This window comes from Acomys minous (genome assembly GCF_964271855.1).
Source record: "Acomys minous genome assembly, chromosome: 2".
Classification (NCBI taxonomy): Eukaryota; Metazoa; Chordata; class Mammalia; order Rodentia; family Muridae; genus Acomys; species Acomys minous.
In genome coordinates this window covers 21205668-21227241 of record NC_140484.1, presented here as the reverse complement: position 1 = coordinate 21227241, position 21574 = coordinate 21205668, and the positions used below count along the sequence as shown (strand labels likewise).

The window sequence follows — 21574 nt, the reverse complement described above, 5'->3', positions numbered from 1 at the left end:
GGATGGTTATAGGTTTAGGTGTTGGTTTTTGTATTTTTGTTGTTGATGCATAGATGTTTTGTTCCTTTGTTTCTGTTTTCTTTGTGCTTTCAGGAAATATAATGCCTGTATGTTCCCTGGTAGGACTTTTTGACATAATAGTTGTGTCCTCTTTGGTTTTCAGATAAAATGTGTTTCTGGCCATTGGAAGCTTACATAGGAAGGAGGATAGTCTAAGAATCTGAAGGTATTCCCAGGAGGGAGGAGAACAGAGTGTTCAACCAAGATCTGCTTATTTTTTCTTCTTTACTGGGAAAGACAGTGTAGAGGTCACCACAGCGCATCTGTTATATTCCCAGACATGAGCCTAAGTGGGGGGGGATCCAGAGGAAGAAAAGGAGAGGGGAAGATCTGCAGATAAACTGTTTGGTTCCCTGTCAAGAATCCTCTGAGGGTTAACTCTGCAGGTTAGCATACAGTTGCCTCTGGAGTTGGGGGCTGGGATAAATCAACAGGTGGGGACAAGCACTTTAGGAGGGGACTGTATGTGTGAGCCACAAAAGTTTTGGGCAGGAAACTGCATCAGATATTCTGTTGTAGAGATAGGGATGAGATTGAAAAATTGGATTTAGAGGGGAAAAGGTAGTGATGAAGGCCTTCAGTTGGCTTACCTGTTTCTTTGGCTTGCTCAGCTAGTGTGCTTTAAGAGATGCTTGCTGGTGTTGGAGGTTAGGTATTTAGATTAGTTAGTAGGAGAAAGGTGGGAAGAGATCTTTGTGGGAATATGCTGGGAATGAAATCAGAAAGGAAGACAGCAGCAATAGGTTTTCTGCTATAGAGCTATGGATGTGACTGGGTGGTGGATATGGAGAAGCAAAAGGAGAGGTGTGGATTAGACTGCAGCCTACTTGTTGCCTAGCAAGAGCAGCCTTCATAGCAGGGGCTTCCTGCTGCAATTATAGGCTGAGACAAAGAATGCGTGAGGTTAAGGAGGTTAAAAAGGGAAGATCTGTGGGATCTATGAAATATGGGAACAGCATGGGGACAAGATTGGCAGCCAGGAGTATCTTTCTATAGAGCTGAGGATGATACTGTAGGATTGGATGGATGAACAAAGGGAGAAAAACAGATCCCAGGCAGTCTTCCTGGTTTTTTTTTTTACCTGCCTTTTTTCTTTTCTCTTCTTTTTTCCTTTTTTCCCCAGTGGTGTGCCTGTTGAAGTTTGGGGCTGGTATGTAGGAAAAGTAGGGACAGGGATGGTCTATGGTATCTACAGCAGATATTCACAAGGGGAAAGAAAGACTGCAGCTAGTGTTCTATTACTAGGGATGAAATTGGGGGATTGGATTTTGGCTTGCTTGTTTCCCTGGCCTCCTTAGCAAGTTCCTTGTGGATGTCTGCTTGTGTTAGAGGATGGGATCCTGGGATGGGTTAGAGGAAGGAAGATTGGGGGAGAATATACTTTGGAGAATGGAGTCCATTGAAATGGGAGATTTCAGTAACAGTTTTTTTCCTGTAACATAGCTGGGGATAAAGCTTGTGAGATTGGATCCGGGGAAGCAGAAAGAGAGGTGTGAGTCTGCCTTTGTCCTACTTTTCCTATAGGAACATTTCCAAACTTAGTTTAAAACAGCTAACATTATGGCCACATTTTGTTTTATTTCTACTAATTCAAATTGTGTTCTTCACAGTTAAGAGGAATTCTATTTATAAATGCCATTAGACATCAAGGATCCACTGCATACATATACAAGCAGACTCATCACAAAGAAGTTGGTATAGCAGAGTAGATATAAAGCATCAGAGTCCAGTCCTGCCAATATTTTTAATATATATAGCATGCAGGCTTTTTACTTATTTATTAAGCTACAAATCTCAAGGTAAGATGTACCTTACATCCTACTTAAGTATGTTTTGATAGAAGAACATACTAATAAAAAATACGTTTCTCTCTGTATACATACTCAAACATATATACACACACCTAAACATTCACACATATACTCAAACACACATACACACAAACACACATACACACAAACACATACACACACATACATGTGCACTCACACTTATCGGAAAATAATCTCAAGAATGTAATTTTATAGTAACAAGAAATACAAATGTAGAAAATGAAATTTAGACCAACTACAGAGCTGTCTCTGAAATGCTATATTGTTTTTTTGCCACCCCTGCATATTATATATTTTATATTATCAGCTATATAGAATTGTGCCATGTTGTATATTCATTACAGTTTGATATGCCAGTAAAAATTATCAGATAATTTTATCAAAGCATTCTTAGGAAAACTGCAATCAAAAGTTGGACAATACACTTGAACACCTGGCAATAACAGCTACTGACCTATTTATTGCTGGGACAGAGACAACAAGTACAACACTGAGATATGCTCTCCTGTTCCTGCTGAAGCACCCACATGTCACAGGTGAGGACACACCACAGCAGTTCCTTAAGATGCTGGGAAAATGCCGCCAGTATTCCATTGTGTTGTTTTTCAACATCCCATCTTTCTGTTCTACTGGATATAATAAGGGGGATGACTGAGAGAAGGAGGAGAGAATGACAGCATGAAAAGCCACCAAAGCTGGCCTAATTGTCTGAGTGATGTAGACAGAGAACCTACATTGGCCTGTAATTGTTATTATATTCCCCAAATTCAAATCTTTAGAGCTGCTAAATTCTTATAGATGTGTTCATTCAGATAAATTTAATTCTTGTGTAGAGAAAATAAAGCTCACCTCAATAAAGCATATGAAGTGATCTTAGCACTTAGTGTATTTTCCTTGGAAATGTTCCATTCTGTGAAGTATACTAATGTTTGGTGCATTAGACTTGCATTTTCATTGATGTGAAAGTTATGGTTTCAAACTTATACATAATGCAATTTTATCATTTTCCTTAAAAAATCTGCCGGATGACACTTTTCCCCAATATGTACAAAGTATTTCCTTTTTACAAATATGATTATTTTAGAAACTTATTTTTAAATAGAACCAGGTGTTCTGCATAGATGAAACATATCATCCAGCCTGAGTCAGTATGCACTGAAATGAAAATAGCATATTTGTGAAAGAGAATTAGATCATTTAGGATAGGACAAGAAGAAAACAATAAGCAACTAAGTAGCCTTCACAACATTAATATAGCACAATAGTAATGAGCAGTGGGCGATGAGGGATCCTGGAAGATGATTACATAGAGAATATGCTTAAAGAATTACTATGAAAAAGAAAAACAAACAGTGACCACAAATCTCCACAAGGTATCCTGCTTGGACTTAAGGAGTCCAAGGAGAAAACCAGTGTATGAACCATAGGCTGGTCTGTCCACTGTACCCTTAATGTCCATATCATGAAAAGGACTGTTTCCTACATAGAGAACAGAATTGCTCTACAGAAGTAACAGGAAGCCATGTGAATAGGAACAATGGGTGGATGCCAGGGAAAGAAAAATGTAGAGTGATTTAAGGAGAAAACTGAAAATGTTTTCATTACGTAGAGAGTCTCAAAGAGCATTTCTTGATCCTGTTTCAGGAATATCTACAGCTGTATCTATCTTCGAGACAGTGATGCACTGTAAAGATCTCTGTATTATACCATCTTCATAGATCCTTCTTTCTTTTTTTTATTTCCTAATCTTAATTTTATTTTATTATTTTTTCCTTTATTAATTTATTCTTGTTACATCTCAATGTTTATCCCATCCCTTGTATCCTCCCATTTTCCCTCCCTCCCATTTTCCCCTTATTCCTCTCCCCTATGACTGTTCCTGAGGGGGGTTACCTCCCCCTGTATATGTTCATAGGGTATCAAGTCTCTTCTTGGTAACCTGCTGTCCTTCCTCTGAGTGCCACCAGGTCTCCCCCTCCAGGGGACATGGCTAAAGGTGAGGCACTAGAGTATGTGAGAAAGTAATATTCCACTCTCCACTCAACTGTGGAGAATGTTCTGTCCATTGGCTAGATGAAGGATCCAGAGGGTCCTAGAAACCTACAAATAGATGCTTCTTTCTCAATATCTATCAGAGAGAGTAGAATAGAATCATGAATACAAAACAATGTTTCCCAGAATTTTAGACACCACCATGGAATAGAAAAGCAAAAAAAAAAAAAAAAATCTTTGCCAGCGATCCTTGATTCACATGTAAAATATTAGCATTGATAGTGCACCAGAATTCTCAAGATCACGTTGTGGTGTCTTCAGTGTTGATAAACAAAAATGCAAAGGTAGATCTCTATGCCTATCATCAATTTTATACACTACATTGTTTCTTCATGAAATCCTGGAGTTTGTTTCCTATCCCATTCTCTAAAGCAATATCCTAGGAAGCCATGAAATTCAGATATCTGCATAGTGCAGGAGGGAGGGAGACAGTTTAAGAGAGGTGTATGGAACCAGACTTAGAAAGCTCCTGATATTGTATCTACCCTGTGAATGCCGATGGCAAGAACAGAGAATGAGGGGACAATGGAGAAGTAGTTTGTCCTCTGATGCTTTCATCAACTGACCTTTTATTCCAGGAACAAAAGTATCCATTTGAATACTTAGAAACAATTCTAACTCATGAAATTGAAAATTACAAACTAAAGTGAAAAGGGATTTACCAGCCAAAAATTGCATCAATAATAAAAACTATAATATTTGTTTTGGGGAACAGTATTAATGCATCTGCAATTTTTCACAATGAGAATCGTGTAATTAAGTACAGTTTTCCACAATCCATTATTAAAGATATGATGGCATACATGTGTGTGCATGTATTCTTATATGTGTGCATGCTTATGTGCGTGTTAATTATCTATTTGTAGATAGGTATTTATAAATAGGATGTAGGTACAACTGATATTTCCTCTTTCAAAAACTCAATAAATTTTAGGTATACTTGAGTACATAAGAAGCAATCATTATTTAAAATACAATTATATTTCAAAAGTAGTTGTTGGTGTAGAACCTGGCCACTAGAGGTTAATAATATAACTGGAATACTACTTCAAATTGTATGCACAAAGGCACACACCTAAATGCCCACACATAGTCTGAAAATCAATACTGAATTTTAACAAAAATTTAATAAATTTTGTCTGATATCTTTAATTAATGCTTATAATGTTGAATTAGTTGTACTTTGGCTTTTGTTGGCAATATTAAATTTTTATAATATTTTCTATTATGGCTGTAACTATTAATGTATACAACTAAATCATATTAGCTATACATATATATATTCATGATACGGAGGCAAGTTCTTCATGCTCTCCATAGCCATGAATTAACAGGACAAACATACTGCTTTTTCCCTATTCCAACATTTGTCATTGCTTATTACCAGCTAAATTCCAGGAAGAGATTGACCGTGTGGTGGGCAGGCACCGTAGCCCCTGCATGCAGGACAGGAACTGCATGCCCTACACAGATGCTGTGATTCATGAGGTCCAGAGATTCATTGACCTTTTCCCTACCAGCCTGCCCCATACAGTGACCTGTGACATTAAATTTAGGAACTACGTCATCCCCAAGGTGAGCTTGTCTCTTCGTTGTTGCATCTCTCTGCTCTTGACACTTCCATATTCACAGTGTGGTCCCAGTTCTGTTAGACACACTGTGCTGCAGGTAGCATATGCTGATTCATGATCAGGAAGGTAGCTGTAAGCATGCAGGGACATGGTAGTGACTCTCCTACATTTGCTCCACCTTCCACATTTTGCTTCGGTTAAAAATTGGGTGTTTATATTTCCATATATATTTTCTAAATGTCTGTTGCAGCCCATTAGACTTTTTGGAATTTTTGTTATTGAGAGAAAAATCTCCAAATAATCTGGGTGAGGTTATATCTTGAATTATTCAATTATGAAAAAAGTTATATCTTACTTTTACTTGTCCTTGGTTTATTTTCTCCATAATTATTTCTTTTCAGTGAAGTATCTTGCCAATAATTTCTTAGAGTTTTGCTGCATATTAGCCCAAAGGGCATGTCCCACGAAAGCCTTCACTTACCAGGAAACTGAGACAGAGGGGAGGACATTCTAGTGGGACTCTAGATGAGAGAATCATGGGAGAATGGCCAAGTAGGACCCAGAGGGTCCTAGAAGCCTACAAGTAGAATATTATGGTAGGCAGATTTGGACACAGGGGTCCCGCTCAAACTAAGGCACCAGCCAAGGACAATACAGGCGATAAACCTTATACCCCTACCCAGATCTAGACAATGGACAGAACACTCTCCACAGTAGAGTGGAGAGTAGGATATTACTTTCTCACATACTCTGGTGCCTCACCTTTGACCATGTCCCCTGGAGGGGGAGACCTGGTGGCACTCAGAGGAAGGACAGCAGGTTACCAAGAAGAGACTTGATACCCTATGAACATATACAGGGGGAGGTAATCCCCCTCAGGAACAGTCATAGGGGAGGGGAATAAGGGGAAAATGGGAGGGAGGGAAGAATGGGAGGATACAAGGGATGGGATAACCATTGAGATGTAACAAGAATAAATTAATAAAGGAGAAAAAAGAAAGTCTTCTAGTTTTTTCTAGTATGACTGCCACTATCTTAACGTGGTTCATAAAAACAATTAATTTAGTCATAATTCTGATCTTATTTTACCTAACTTATGTGTTTTACTAATTACAGTGAATGATTTATCTCTAAAGATATGTGTAATTTTAAGATGTTTTCTGGTCAATGTTTTTATCTATGCTTTTCTTATTTCTTTGTACTTCATTTCAGTTTATGTTATTATGAACCAGTTGATTAATTACAAATAGCATTAAACAGAACTGGTTTTTAATTTCAATGATTACCAAAATTGAATGTCTATAAAATTGTATCTGGACAAGAAGAATGTACAAACTGAGAATAGAAAGACAAAAACACTCAAATAAGGTAATTGCATTATTGATTCCTGATTCTCCCCAAGAATGTATAAAGGTGACATAAATATTATGATATACAGATGAATAAATGAATAAGTCCAACTGATATATAGGCATATTCATTTGATTTTTAATCTATTTAACTTCAACATTTGTATGTCAAGTCTCATGTCTTTATATAATTTGGAAAGTGTTCCTATCAAATTAAGTTTTCATCAAAGGGCTTTCCTAAAATATCATTTGTGTTTCTTAGTATTGGAGTCTATGTATAGTATTAAAACATTTAATATACATCCATAACTAAATGATAAAGAGACTGAATAATGAGACAGGAGTGACCCGTGTCCCATATCCCCTGGTAAAGATAAGAGTCTTGCTTTGGGTCAAGTATTGCATATACTGCCCTCACATCCCTTTATGCTCTACTGGTGGATTGTGATGTGACTCTTCAATTTGGGTCTTGTGAACTAGCATAGCATTCTTTCCCCTCCTGGAACTGCCTGGTACAGAAATAGTCATAACTTCATGGCTAACACTATACTCTTACAAATCAGATAAGAATCTCCTTTTCCAGATGAGACTGCTGGTTTCAGTACAGATAATAGGCAAAGACAAGATTCATTAATCTTTGCTTACAATGGGCTTGTTGGAAAATATTTCAGAGTTTTTAATCCACGAGAGTTGTGCTGCCACTTCTGATTCTGTCACTGTAGCAGAGAAACAGCCACAAGCAATGTGTATACTAATAAGAATATATATATATATATATATATATATATATATATATATATATATATATATATAAAGTATTGAGGCTAGAATTTGATTTTTAAACACTTACACTTGTCAAAACCATTTTAGTATTTAAAATTTAAACATCTTTTGTTTAGTTGATGTGTTAATACAATACAGCACTGTAAAGCTTTGTAGACCACATAACTTTTTATTTTTTTACTTTTATTTTTTATTAATTCATTCGTATTACTTCTCAATAGTTATTCCATCCCTTGTATCCTCCCATTTCTCCTTCCCTCATGCTTTCCCTCTATTCCCCTCCCCTATGACTGTGACTGAGGGGGACCTCTTCCCCCTGTATATGATCATAGGGTATCAAGCCTCTTCTTGGTAGCCTGATATCCATCCTCTGAGTGCCACCAGGCTTCCTCATCAAGGGGATGTGGTCAAATATGGGGCATCAGAGTTCGTGTGGAAGTCAGTCCCCACTCTTCACTCAACTGTGGAGAATGACCTGTCCATTGGCTAGATCTGGGTAGGGGTTCAATGTTAATGCATGTATTGTCCTTGGCTGGTGCCATAGTTTGAGCAGAACCTCTGGGCCCAGATCTGCCCATCATAATGTTTTTCTTGTAGATTTCAAGGACCCTTTGGACCCTTCTATTTCCCCATTCTCCCATACTTCTCACACCTAGAGTCCCAATAGGATGTCTGCACATCTATCTCATTTTCCTGATAAGTAAAGATTTTCATTGGACATGCCCCTTGGGCTAGTGTCCAGATATAAGTGAGTATATACCATTTGACTATTTCTGCTTCTGGGTTAACCTACTCATTGTGATCATTTCTGGTTCAATCCATTTGTCCACAAATTTTGGGAATGCCTTGTTTTTAATAGCTAGAACTATTAAACTATTAAACTATGGAACTATAGTATTCCATAGTGTTTATGCACCACAGTTTCTTTATTCATTTTTCTATGGAGGGACACTTAGGCAGTTTCCATGTTTGTGCTATTATGAATAAGGCCACTATGTCCCTGTTGTGTGCTGGAGTTTCTTCTGGGTATATTCCAAGGAGTGGAATAGCTGGGTTTTGAGGTAGACCTATTCCCAGTTTTCTGAGATAGTGCCAGATAGATTTCCAAAGTGGCTGTACTAGTTGGCATTCCCACCAGCAATGAAGAAGTGTTCCTCTTTCTCCACATCCTTGCTAGCATATGGTGTCACTTGAGTTTTTTATCTTAGCCATTCTGATGAGTGTAAGATGGCATCTCAGAGTCCTTTTGATTTGCATCTATGATGATTAAAGACGTTGAACATTTCTTTATGTGTTTCTCAGCCATTCGATATTCCCCTGTTGAGAATTCTCTGTTTAGTTCTGAGCCCCGTTTCTCAATTGGTGTATTTGTTTTGGTGGTGTTTAATTTCTTGAGTTCTTTATATATTTTGAATATAGACCTTTGTTAGATGAAGGGTTGGTGAAGATATCTTCCCATTCTGTAGGCTGTCGCTTTGTTCTCTTAACAGTGTCTCCTGCCTTACAGAAGTTTCTCATCTTCATGAGGTCCCATTTATTAATTGTTGACCTTAAGGCCTGGGCTGTTTATATTATGTTCAGGAAGTTGTCTCCTGTGCAAATGTGTTCCAGGCTCTTCCACACTTTTTCTTCTAACTGATTTAGTGTCTCTGGTTTTATGCTGAGGTCTTTAATCCACTTGGACTTGAGTTTTGTACATGGTGACAAATATGGGTCTAATTGCATTTTTCTACATGTAGACATCCAGTTGGACCAGCACCATTTGTTGAAGATGCTGTTTTTTCCATTGAATAGATTTGGTTTCCTTGTCAAAAATCAAGTGACCATATGTGTGTGGATTCATTTCTGGGTCTTCAATTCAATTCCATTGATCAACCAGCATATTGCTGTGCCAGTACCATGCTGTTTTAATTACCATTGCTTTTTAGTACAGCTTGAGATTGGGTACAGAGATCTCTCCTGAGGATCTTTTATTGTATAAGATAGTTTTAGCTATTCTGTTTTTTTTTGTCTTTGCATATGAAGTTGAGAATTGACCTTTCAATGTCTTTTTAAAAATTGTGTAGGCATTTTGATAGGGATTGCATTGAATCTGTAAATTGCCTTTAGTTAGATGGCCATTTTTACTATGAACAAGGCAGATCCCTTCATCTTCTCATGTCATCTTCAATCTCTTTCCTCAGGGACTTACAGTTTTTTTTTCAAATAAGTCATTCACTTAGTTGGTTACAGTAACTCTTACATATTTTATATTGCTTGTGGCTAATGTGAAGGGTACAGATTTCCTAATTTCTTCCTCTGTATGATTGTCATTTGTATATGAGGAGGCTACTGTTTTTTTGAGTTAATTTTACAGCCAGCCAATTTGCTGATGGTGTTTACCATCTGTAGGTGTTCTCTGGTGGAATTCTGGGGGTCTATCATGTCATCTGCAAATAGGGATAATTTTACTTCTTCCTTTCCTATTTGGATGCCCTTGATGTCTTTGTGTTGTCTTAGTGCTCTGGCTAGAACTTCAAAAACAATATTGAAGAGATATGGAGATATTGAGCAGCCTTGTCTGGTCCCTGATTTTAGAGGAATTTCCTTGAGTATCTCTCCATTTAATTTGATGTTGCCTATTGGCTTGCTGTATATAGCCTATATTATGTTTAGGTATGTGCCTAGTATCCCCGATCTTTCCAACACTTTAAACATGATTGGGTGTCAGATTTTGTGAAATACTCTTTCTGCTTCTAAGGAGATGATCTTGTGGTTTTTTCTTTTAGTTTGTTTACATGATGGATTACATTGATGGATTTCTGTATATTAAATCATCCCTGCATGCCTGGAATGAAGCCTACCTGGTCATGATGAATGATATCTTTGATATGTTCTTTTATTCATTTTGGGAGTACTTTATTGAGTATCTTTGTGTCTATGTTCATAAGAGAAATTGTTCTGAAGTTCTCCTTTTTTTGTTGGGTCTTTTTGAAGTTTAGGTATCAACATGTTATTTCTTGTCTTAATTTCTGTTTCAATGACCTATCCTTCAGTGAAAATGGTATGTTGAAATCTCCCACTATCAATGTGTGGGGATTGGTGAGTGGTTTAAGCTTTGTTAATAGTTCTTTTACAAATCTGGGTGCCCTTGTATTTGAAGCATAGATGTTCATAATTGTGATGTAATCTTGGTTGATTTTACCCTTGATGACTATGAAGTGTCTTTCCTCATCCCTTTTGATTAATTTTAGTTGAAAGCCTATTTAATTAGATATTAGAATGGCTACCCCAGCTTGCTTCTTGCAACCATTAGCTTGGAATATTTTTTCTAGCATTTTACCCTGAGGTAATGTCTGTTCTTGTGGGAGAGATGTATTTCTTGAATGCAAAAGAATGTTGGGTCTTGTTTATGCATCCACTCAATTAGTCTGTGTCTTTTTATTGGAGAACTGAGACCATTGATGTTGAGAGATATTAATGACCAGTGACTGTTAAGTCCCTTCATTTTGATGTTTGTTATACTCAAGATATTGTAAGGTTGTGATTTTGCAATGGTGTAGTTATCAATTTCCTGTTTAGTTTTGGTTGTAACTCATCCCTGTGAGGTGGAGTTTTCCTTCTAGTAATTTATGTAAAGCTGGATTTGTGAATAGGTTCTGTTTGAATTTGTTTCTGTCATGGAATAGTTTGTTTTCTCCATCAATGGTTATTGATAGTTTTGCTGGGTTTAGTAGTCTGGCCTGGCATCTGTGGTCTCTTAGGGTTTGAAGGACCTCTCTCCAGGCCCTTCTGGACTTCATGGTCTCTGCTGAAAAGGCTGGTGTAATTCTGATAGGTTTGCCATTGTATGTTACTCTGCCTTTTTCTCTTGCTGCTTTTAATATTTTTCTTTGTTCTGTCTATTTTGTGTTTTTATTATGGATGGGAAATTTTTCTTTTCTGGTCTATTCTATTTGGTGTTCTGTAGGCCTCTTGCATGTTCATATGCATCTTCTTCTTCATACTGGGAAATTTTTCTTCTATGATTTTGCTGAAGATATTTTCTGGGCTATGGAGTCAGGCGTCTTCTCTTTCCTCAATGTCTCTTATTCTCAGGTTTCATCTTTTCATGGTGTCCTTGATTTCTTGGATGTTCTGTGTCAGGGACTTTTTGGATTTAGCATTTTCTTCGATGGTTTTTTCGTGTTCTATGATTTTTATCCTCAAGTCCTGAAATTCATTCCTCCATTTCTTTGATTCTGTTAGAGAAGGTCATCTTTTTGTTGGTTGCTTCCTTCTCTAAGGTCTCTCAGTTATGTTTTTCTTCTGTGTGTTCTGTTGCCATAGGTTCCAGTTTCAACTTGAGATCTTGAAATTTTTTTATTGATTTCCTTCATCTTCTTTCTGTATTTTCCTGAAATTCTTCCAGTGCCTCTCTAAATATCTCTTTTATGTCTTCAACCTGCTTGGTTGCATCTTCCTGCAGTTGTTTACAGACTTCATTCATTTCTTCCATTATCATCTTCCTTACTAAGGACTTGAGGTCATTTTCTTGTATTTCGATTGTTTTTTTGGGTTCTCAGGGTTGTTTTCTTTGGGAAAGTTGGGATCTGGAGATGCTGAGCTTTTTTGGTTTTTGTTGTTTGTATTCATATGCCTCCTTTAGTCATTTTTCTGTTTCTGTTGATGGGATGTGGCTTTTGGTGTCCTTTACTGGTTGTTGAGAGTGGATAATTGGTGAATGATAATAGGTCATGTGCTCCTGTGTGTGGGGATCAGGAGTTTTCCCCTGGTACAGGGTCCCCTGTATGCTGTTTTACCTGAGCTATGTGGATCCAAGCTGCTCAGTACCCTGCATTCAGCTCCCACTTGGGCATGTTCCACCCCACAGACTGCATGCACGTTCTCTGAGCTAGTTGGACCCAGTTGCCTGTTTAAACATGGCACAGGGTCCTTGGCAAATTTGTGTGGTGAAGGTGGATGGGCCCAAGAGCAACTTCCCCTGTTTCCCTGTGACTTCCATAGGCCAGGAGCTCCAGCACCGACCCACACACTGAATTCAGGCTTTATCTGCTAGTTGCAGCCCACAGGTGGGTCCTGTTCAAGCATCTGGAGAGTGGGTTCAGGACCTCCATGGTCTGTTGCTTGACCTGGGCCAGGCCCCTGGTGGTCTGCACTGTGCAGGACCCCACTCACCTCAAGTTCTCTAGATTTAGCAGCCTGTGGCTCCATTTAAGTCCCTGGTCTCTGTGCAGTAGATCAGACACAGTGCTTGCTGGGCACTGCTATCTTGGAACTCCCACCTGTTGTTTTTAAACAAAATCTCAAATGTTCTATTTTACCAATAAAGACTAAGGAGCCAGATGCTGGGATGAAAGTGTACTAGCTCAGAGAGGCAGAGAAAGCACCCAGACAACTCTCCTTCTTAGCTTACATCCTAGAAGAAAAAGTCCATTTGTCCTTCTCCATGCTGTCTTAAAACCCCTTCAAACTGAATAGCCCTCATTTTCTACTTCCTGTGCATCTCTCTATCCTCTCATTCTCTATTGTCTTTGTACCATCTTCACATCCTGTCAACATGTTGCTTGCTCAGCCTCTTAACTTATGGTTGACTTTGTTTAATCCTCTTTACAGAACTATCTTGGATTAAAGGACCAAGCCACACTACAACTACTTATTTACAATATATAGAAAGTCCTTGGACTACAGGTGTGTGATAGGACTGAGACACACCACAACTACCTGTTTATAATAATCAGAAAAATTTTTGATTAACGCTGTAAACCAAAGCTGAGCTATATCACAAGTAGAAACAGGCTTTTCCAGTAAACAATCTTGGGGCACAGAGTGTGATCAAATATCTTGCAAGATTTCCCCTTTTGTGAAAAGAAAAGATTCCTTCTCTAACATCAAAAGACTGTATAATATCTGGACAGAATTACACTCACAATGCCCACTTCATTAGCATTTCTCTACTTTGCAGAAAGTAGTCTATTATCTATGCTATCTTGGTGAACCCAAAGTTCTGTACCTAAATCACTTTCTCGTGTAACTTGCATGTATCAACCTAGAAACATCTTTTTAGGCCTTGAAACAGAAACAATTTGAACTTACCTGCAGACCTGCTTCTGGAACAAGTGGAGAGGAGAGAAAAGAAAGTCTTGGTAGATCTGCAGTAGGGTGAATTGAGCAGATGGTGAACAGCTGGTTAAGGGAAAGGAACCTTTGGTGAACAACTACCTGTTGAAGAGAGGTTGAAAACGAGAAGGAAAAAAATAAATACTAGCCCAGTCATATGTGGTACAGATTGAAAGGTCTTATAGCCCAAGAGACCTTTACTTTTCTTCTGCTTTCCTTCCGTTACTTACTTTTTTGGTTCTGTTACTTGTTTACTCTTTAGGCCAACTCCAGTACTTTATTTAAAGTGAAGCTCATATTTCTTCATTACAGATTACACCATGATTGTCTCATCTTTTACAATCAATAGTGTATTTAAAAATCCACAAAGCAAAAGAACAGCGTAACAAAGAAATACAAACAATTCTGTATAATCTACAATAAAACATACAGCAAAAATCAATAATTTCCAACCAGTGGTCAGCATGACCAGATTATTATTTTTAAATGATACCTAGGAAAGTTTAATTATAAATTTCTCTGTGCTAAAGCCATTGTGTTTACATGATTGTCATAGCAACATGGCTTGAGCTAAATGTTCTTTAATAAAGAAAAAAACTTGCCTTACTCCCAGTCTCAAACCAACAGGTATGCTGTCTTAGCCTAGGCTAACTGCCAAGGTGTCCTCTATTGTATAGTATCCATAAAGCAGGATGTTCCAAGCCCACATTCTATTGCTCTCAAAGCAGATTCTAAAAAAAATTTTCTACAGATGACAGTATCTATCCAAGTACAATTAAGTCAAGGTCTTAACTTTCTTTCTAGAAGTTTCGTCTTGGTTTCTTGCAGTCAGAGCAAAAACTCTATTATTGTCTCAAGTATTGGGCCAGGGCTTTTTCAACTTTCTCTGTGAGAAAGAGTTTTTCCAGTGTAAATTTCATTAGGGCTGAGAAATAAATAGAGAAAAACAGTTTTAGGAGAAAAGTAGATTTCAAAGTAAATTTAAGGCAAAATTACACCTGAACCATACATAATATTTAAGGGCAGTGGTGATCAGCTGGATATCTTTGGAACTTTGTCCAGCAAAGCTTCAACAGCTGTTATGGATGTCTAAAGATCATGCTAGACAGTCAGAGGTCTCTTATACTTTGTCAACCGTATCCTATATGACTTGTCCTTATGTCTCTGACAGAGCGTATTTGTGAGACAATAATTATCTAGTTTTCAACTCCGTCAGAGACTTGAGAAAAATAAGTATTACCCAAGTAAACAGGAAATGCAGAGTAAGGAGCTTCAAAACTTTGGAAATTCCAGACACTGTTGACTGGCTAGACAGTCACCTCACCTACATTTTCTCAGCAATGTTGGAACATCCAGTTTTTCATAATACTGGCCCAGAGTATCTGACAGACATTTATATGAAGCACGAATTTGAAGGACTTATCTACCCTTTCCTGGTATAATTTAACAGTCGACTTTGTGTCCTGCTTGTCCACAGATTAGATAGCAAACCGTCAGCAGCTGAGGGAAGAGCATATTTTTCCTCTGTGGCTAGCTTTGCCATATTTGAAGAAAATCCCATAAAAAGGTTATTTGATGCCCATAATCTTCTTTAAAGAAGTACTGGGGTGCTTCCAGGAGCTGACATGTTTTATTGTCAATAAAAAAATAACCTTGAAGACCACCTATCTCTCTTTAATATATCTGAATTACTTTTTTTCTAGCTATTTACTAGCTATTCAATCTCTATTTCTGTAATTAACTAAACTAGTTCCTCACAAGATCACAAGTTGATTGACTATTAACTTGCATTTTTTGTTTTTTTTCCAACGCAGGTTTTCTCTATGTAGCCTTGACTGTCTTGGATTCACTTTGTAGACCAGGCTAGCGCCAAACTCACAGCAATCCATTTGCCTCTGCCTCTCTGAGAACTAGGATTAAAGGCATGCACCAGCATGCCCTGCTCTGTGTAATAGTAGATTTCAAACGGACTAGAACTTCACATTGCATTTTTAAAAATTAAATAAGTACAATACCAAAATATAGTCTCAAGTTTGTATCAATATGCAGAGATCTATGTCAATGTAAGCAAATATAACCTTACTTGGTATCAATATACAAAGATCTATACTAGTGTAATATTTTTGGCTAGTAGTAGCTTTATAGTTTAAGAGTAGATTCAATAATCTACCTTTCCCCCTATCACTCCACAATCCAGGTGAGTTAGTCATTGTGGGGCCCCATCATCTTCCTGGAGACCTAAAAGGTGACTGTTAAGAATGGTAAGAAACGTAAACATTTTAAAATCGATATTCAGCAGATCTCCAAAAAATTTGAGGCCCATAATCTATTAAGCACATCTGAAGTATGCAAAACTGAAAAACATCCATTTGCCAAATTTCATTTCTTTGTGTACCTTTTGGGTTACTTTCTGTAGGTAAGGGAGTTTGTTTATACAAAGAACAAGTAGTACATTGCCTTGGAATTTCCTTGGCTTATTGCCAAGTGGTAGAAAAATCTTTCTTCAAACCTTTACTGTTAAAATGATGTTTCTTTTGAAATACTGAAGCTTCTAGCACATATCCTATTAATAGCTGATTAATTTCATCATTATCTTGTGCTGGAGGGCTTGGTACACCCCCAATTAAAGCTGGTAAATTACAGAACACCAAGATGTGATTATCAAATTCAAGCTGCCATTGTAACTCAGCATATTGACCTTCACCTAGCAACTGATCTTGGAAATATTGATACCTATACCCTTATGTCATTCTTCTGCGGTCATAGGTTTCTCTTCCTACTGTGTTTGTCTTGCAACTGAGTACCAGCTTCTAATATTGCTGATGCCAAATCTTTCCATTCTTGGGGGATAATTCTATTATGAATTGCCCATAAATATAATAGTTGCTTGACATAGAGTGAATGCATACTATATGAAATAATCCCATCCTTAAACAATCTCAAATCTAATGTGCCTATAGGATTGCATTTACCTTCTTTACAATCGTGTGGGTGCCTCTAATCTGCTGGTAGCATTTGTGTGGTGGCTGGATAAATTAAAGTTGGTTTTCTAAGAAAGTTGGGCTGGCCCCTTCTGTTTCATCAGGAGGTGATGCAATAGCTTCTTGTCTAAATTCCTCTGTCTGTGTCTAAGCATTTTTCTCGTATTATTTATATGTCTTTCTAAGACTTTTATTTTACCAATCCACTTTTAATATTTTTATTTTTACTTGTATCTCTAAATCATTTTTAACCCATCAGGCATAAAAAGCCACTATGGCTCATTAGGATAAAATATAAAATACTTAAATGATAATTGTTCTGTTGTTTTAAAATTATGGCCTAATAATGCTTATTATTAAGCTTATAGTTATTATAGCAGTATTATCTAACTCACTGTTAAAAATCAGTAAAGACACAGACACCAGATAAATTTTAGAATAGCTTTGTTTTACCTAGACTATGGAAGATACCACCTCTTAACCTATTTTTACCTACCAAGCCCTCCATACCACTGCATCTGCTCCAATAATTTATATCTAGGATATCTCCCATCCATAATTCCAAAATACTTGCTAATGTTCTTTTTCATCTGGGCTGCATTCTTCTATCCATGCCAATCCAGACATGTGGCTCTCTCCATGCTAACTCATTATGGCAGCTCCACTTCCTTTTTCCTCCAATACCTCTCTGCTTCTTTCCAAAAGCCTATGAACCTTCCTCTGGCCCAGCCCAGGTACCAGCTTTTTATTGGTCAAACAGAAATAATTTCTTAGGCAAGGCTTGCACAAGGATAGGTATATGTGAGGATGTGCAACTAGATCTTGGGAGCCAGTAATTATCATGAGAATATATATTATCAGACCAACTCCCAACAGATAATAATCATAATTGATATTGAGCCAATTTCAGTTAAATAATTTGGCCCTTCATTTTCTGTTTCCAGTTAAAGCCATCTAAAGTAACACCACACATGGTCCTAGAAACTTGTATTAGTGTATTTTCCACTCTTACCTCTTTCCTTGAGGACTTCCCAGGTGACTTACCAAATGTAATAACTTTTCAGTTTGTCTGAAGCTAGTGTTATTTCTCTTGTCTGTGTGGTCATGCCATGCATTGGCATGCAAAATTGTGTTTTTAAACAAAATCCACAATGTTTGATTTTTACTAATAAGAACTCAGGAACCAGAGGCTGGAGTAAAAGCCTACTGGCTCAGAGAGGCAGATAAATCACCAAGCTGCACTTCGTACTAAGCTGATGTCCCAGAAGGGAAAAGTCCCTTTTCTATACTGTTGTTAAAAAGCCCTGCAAACTGAATATCCCCACTTCTTACTTACTTACTTCTTTCTCTCTCTGTCCTCTGTACTTCCTCTCATTCTCTATGTTTTCCTATGTTCACTCTATTTCAACTGATTGTTTGCTTCACCTCTCGATCTATGGTGACTTTATTTAAGCCTGTTTACAGAAGGTTCTTAGATTAAAGGTGTATTCTAGGGCTGAGCCACACCACAACTACCTGTTTACAATAAGCAGAAAGTTCTTGGATTAAATGTGTGTGCTAGGGCTGAGACACACACAATGAGAAATAGTTTTTTTCCAGTACACATTCTCAGGCTTCACAGGGTAATCAAATATCCTGAAACACATACCAGTCCATTAAAAATTTTAGAATGATACAGGATATGTTTGTGTATTATTTGAAAGAACCATGGAAGAACCAGCACCAGCCATAACCATGCATCCTTAAGCATTATGTATCTCTCTATCATCTATCTATCTATCTACCTATCTATTATCTATTTATTTATCTATCAATCATCTATCATAGAACATGTGTATTATGACATAGCCACCCTTAAGTAAAATACTCAAATTGTGAGCTGTATGGTTTCCTATCCCATCCCATTAGTTCCCTTCCCTCTCCACATGATCTCTTTCCTGCTTGTATGTGTTTACATAAATAGATTCTATATATGAAAGTAGATTCTGTTTTATGACAAGTAATATCTACATCTATATCTGAATTATGTCCATGAGAGAAAACAAGTGATATTTGTCATTTTAAACTTTTTTTTTTTACCTTCATGAATGATTTCTTGTTTCTTCCACATACACCACAGCTCTCCATTTACAGCTATGATCTATGTGACTATTGAAAACAATGCAATGAACTAGAGCAGCAGATGGTGAGATATGCATGTTCAAAGCACAGCAAAAGAAGAACAAATACCCAAGTACTGACTTCACATGTTCCTGGAGACTATTTAGCTTCATCACTATGACTGGTCTCATACTTCTCTCTTATATCCCTGTTCTTTTTTTGTACTTTAACTTTTTTTATGGAGCAGAAGGTGCATAAGGTTATTTCTCTTTTTTACGTTTTCTTTTCATATTATCTTTGTACCTTGGTGTTGCTGTTTGTGTTGTTTGCAGGGAACAAATATATTAACTTCATTGTCATCAGTACTGCATGACAGCAAGGAATTCCCCCATCCAGAGATGTTTGACCCTGGACACTTTTTAGATGGGAAAGGAAACTTTAAGAAAAGTGACCACTTTATGCCTTTCTCAACAGGTAATAGAAACTCATTTTCATGGCTTTAGTGATATAAGGATCCATGGGAACTTTACAGTAAATAAAAAAAAGCCTGTAGTCTTGTAATTTGTGCATCATCTGTAGCATGACTCCCAATGCCCATATATTGTCCTTTATAGCAGCACCTTTTCCCTATTAGAAACAAATATTGAAGTTCAACTTGTTCACACATTTCACTCAAGTAAAGAAAGCTAGCATTTGCACTAATTGCATTCTTTATTTATGTATATTTTGTAGACACTAAAGACATTATCCTAGAGAGTAAAGGTCATATAGCCTTTGATAACTAACCATTAGGTAAAGACTCTACCATAATTTAATTTTATGCCTTTTCTGCATCACCATTCTCCAGGCTCAGCTACACATAAGTTTCACAAATACTCCAATAGGCATAAAACCACTCAAGGAAACAAATGGATGAATATGTTGACATAGTTGGACATATAGTTAGAGATCATCACACATGTCTGTGGAAGAGGGCTGTTGGGGAGAAAGTCACTCATATTTGCTCTCAGATAACTCAATTGCTAAACATAAAAATAAGTCAGCATTCTAGTTGATGACTTTAATCTGTCTCAAAAGACATAAGTAATAGAGAACAGGGAGAAGACAAATGCAATTTTAAACTCCATTTTGAATTGTTTGGGTTTAAAATATGTATACAATGCCTTTTGATAAAAACTACCACTGTATTTCAACCCAGTCATCACATATCCCCAACCCTACCCTCAACCATTCCTTCTCTCAACTTGTTACACTTTTTAGTTTTTGGTCTCATGGAATGCATGATGTGCTGCTATTGTATGAGTTAAGTGACTCCTTTGGAGCATGCCAATGGAACTGCATCCATGATGAGAATAGTTTTCTCTGTATGAGTAGCTGTCAGCTGACAGTAGCTCCTCAGGAAGGGGTAAGACCTTGTGAGAATATTCCTAGTCCTTACTACAATTTTGGCAGATGTTTGTCATGTTTGCAAAGATAATAAGGAGCCAGAGAGATGGTTTACAAATTAAAAGAACTTGTTGCTTTTGCCATGAACCTGAGCACAATGCCCAGCATCCACCTTAGGCAGCTCACAACCACCTATTGTTCCAGCTCCAGGTGACCTGGAGCAGTCTTCCAGACTGTGTAGACAAATAACTTTTGCATACTTATTCTACCCATTCACACACTATACACACATTTAATTATTAATTTCTTTAGTAGTACATTGTTGTACTTCCATGAATTTGTAAACCTTTTGTTGTTTTTGCTGTTACTGATATCCAGCTTTAATCTGAGGCAGTGAGGTAGGCTGCTTACTAGATATAGGTGTTGCTTTAATTTTTTTTATATCTCTTAATAGTGCTTTGTATCCAAGTATGTGGTCAATATTGAAAAAGTTCCAAGAGATGCTGAGAAAGCATACATTTTAGTAATTGCGGATGCAATTACTTATGAGCATAGCATGGTTAACATCTTTGACTCTTTTCTCCCCCAGGAAAACGGATGTGTGCAGGAGAGGGACTGGCCCGCATGGAGTTGTTTCTATTTCTGACTACCATTTTACAGAACTTCAAACTGAAATCTCTGGTTCACCCGAAGGACATTGATACAACCCCAGTGCTTTGTGGATTGGCTTCAGTTCCTCCTCCTTTCCAGCTCTGTTTCATTCCTATCTAATAACCATCATGTGCGTGGCTCTTGCTGTATTGTTTTCTAAAATTATACACAAAGTCTACATTTACCACTTTCTCAGCAGGGTCACTGAGTCCTTCCCTCTTCTCACAACTTTCATTCTGTCATTGGCCAGGGATATCTACAGTTCTACATTTTGAAGTCTCTGAAGTCATTGCCTGAATATATTTGCCAGTCTACTTTCTGTAACCTTGTTAACATTTCTTGTACTCACATGCATCTAAACCTAAATAGGTAATGTGGCTTCTATGTAAAATAAAGTACTGCCATATAATAATATACAATCATATAGGTGTCTTTTATGTGTTGTGAATAATATTTCATTTTTAGTTTGTATTCTTGTTCACATAGACTTTCTTTTAACTCACATAAAAAAGAAAAAAAAACAGATCCTGAAGGTCCTGTTGGTCCACATAATAAGAAACATAGAGAATGTAATGAGTGAGAGCTATTGAGATTTTCAGGAAGTAGGGTTTTTACTATGCATTCCTAAGTACATAAGTCTGTATCCAATGCACATTTAAAGGTCAGAAGTGGCAGTAAATATTACTCTTACCAGAATGGGAGGCTGAGCC

At 37.3% G+C, this 21574-nt stretch overlaps 1 protein-coding gene across 4 annotated transcripts in view; it reads left to right on the top strand.

Moving 5' to 3' along the window:
• Positions 1-21237, top strand: part of LOC311582242 (cytochrome P450 2C37-like) — a gene marked incomplete at its 5' end in the record, with an annotated part of 93218 nt that extends 71981 nt beyond the window's left edge. For 3 of the 4 annotated variants that reach the window (XM_084755186.1, XM_084755187.1, XM_084755185.1), the window contains 4 exons: positions 2287-2428; positions 5332-5519; positions 19160-19301; positions 20803-21237. In XM_084755186.1, the coding sequence (XP_084611312.1) occupies positions 2287-2428; positions 5332-5519; positions 19160-19301; positions 20803-20984 (654 nt within the window). In that variant the 3' untranslated portion in view covers positions 20985-21237. Of the gene's footprint in view, positions 1-2286; positions 2429-5331; positions 5520-19159; positions 19302-20802 lie in introns of those variants that run through there. The other variant, XR_014774045.1, reaches the window with a different exon arrangement.
• Between the last annotated feature and the right edge of the window lie 337 nt (positions 21238-21574).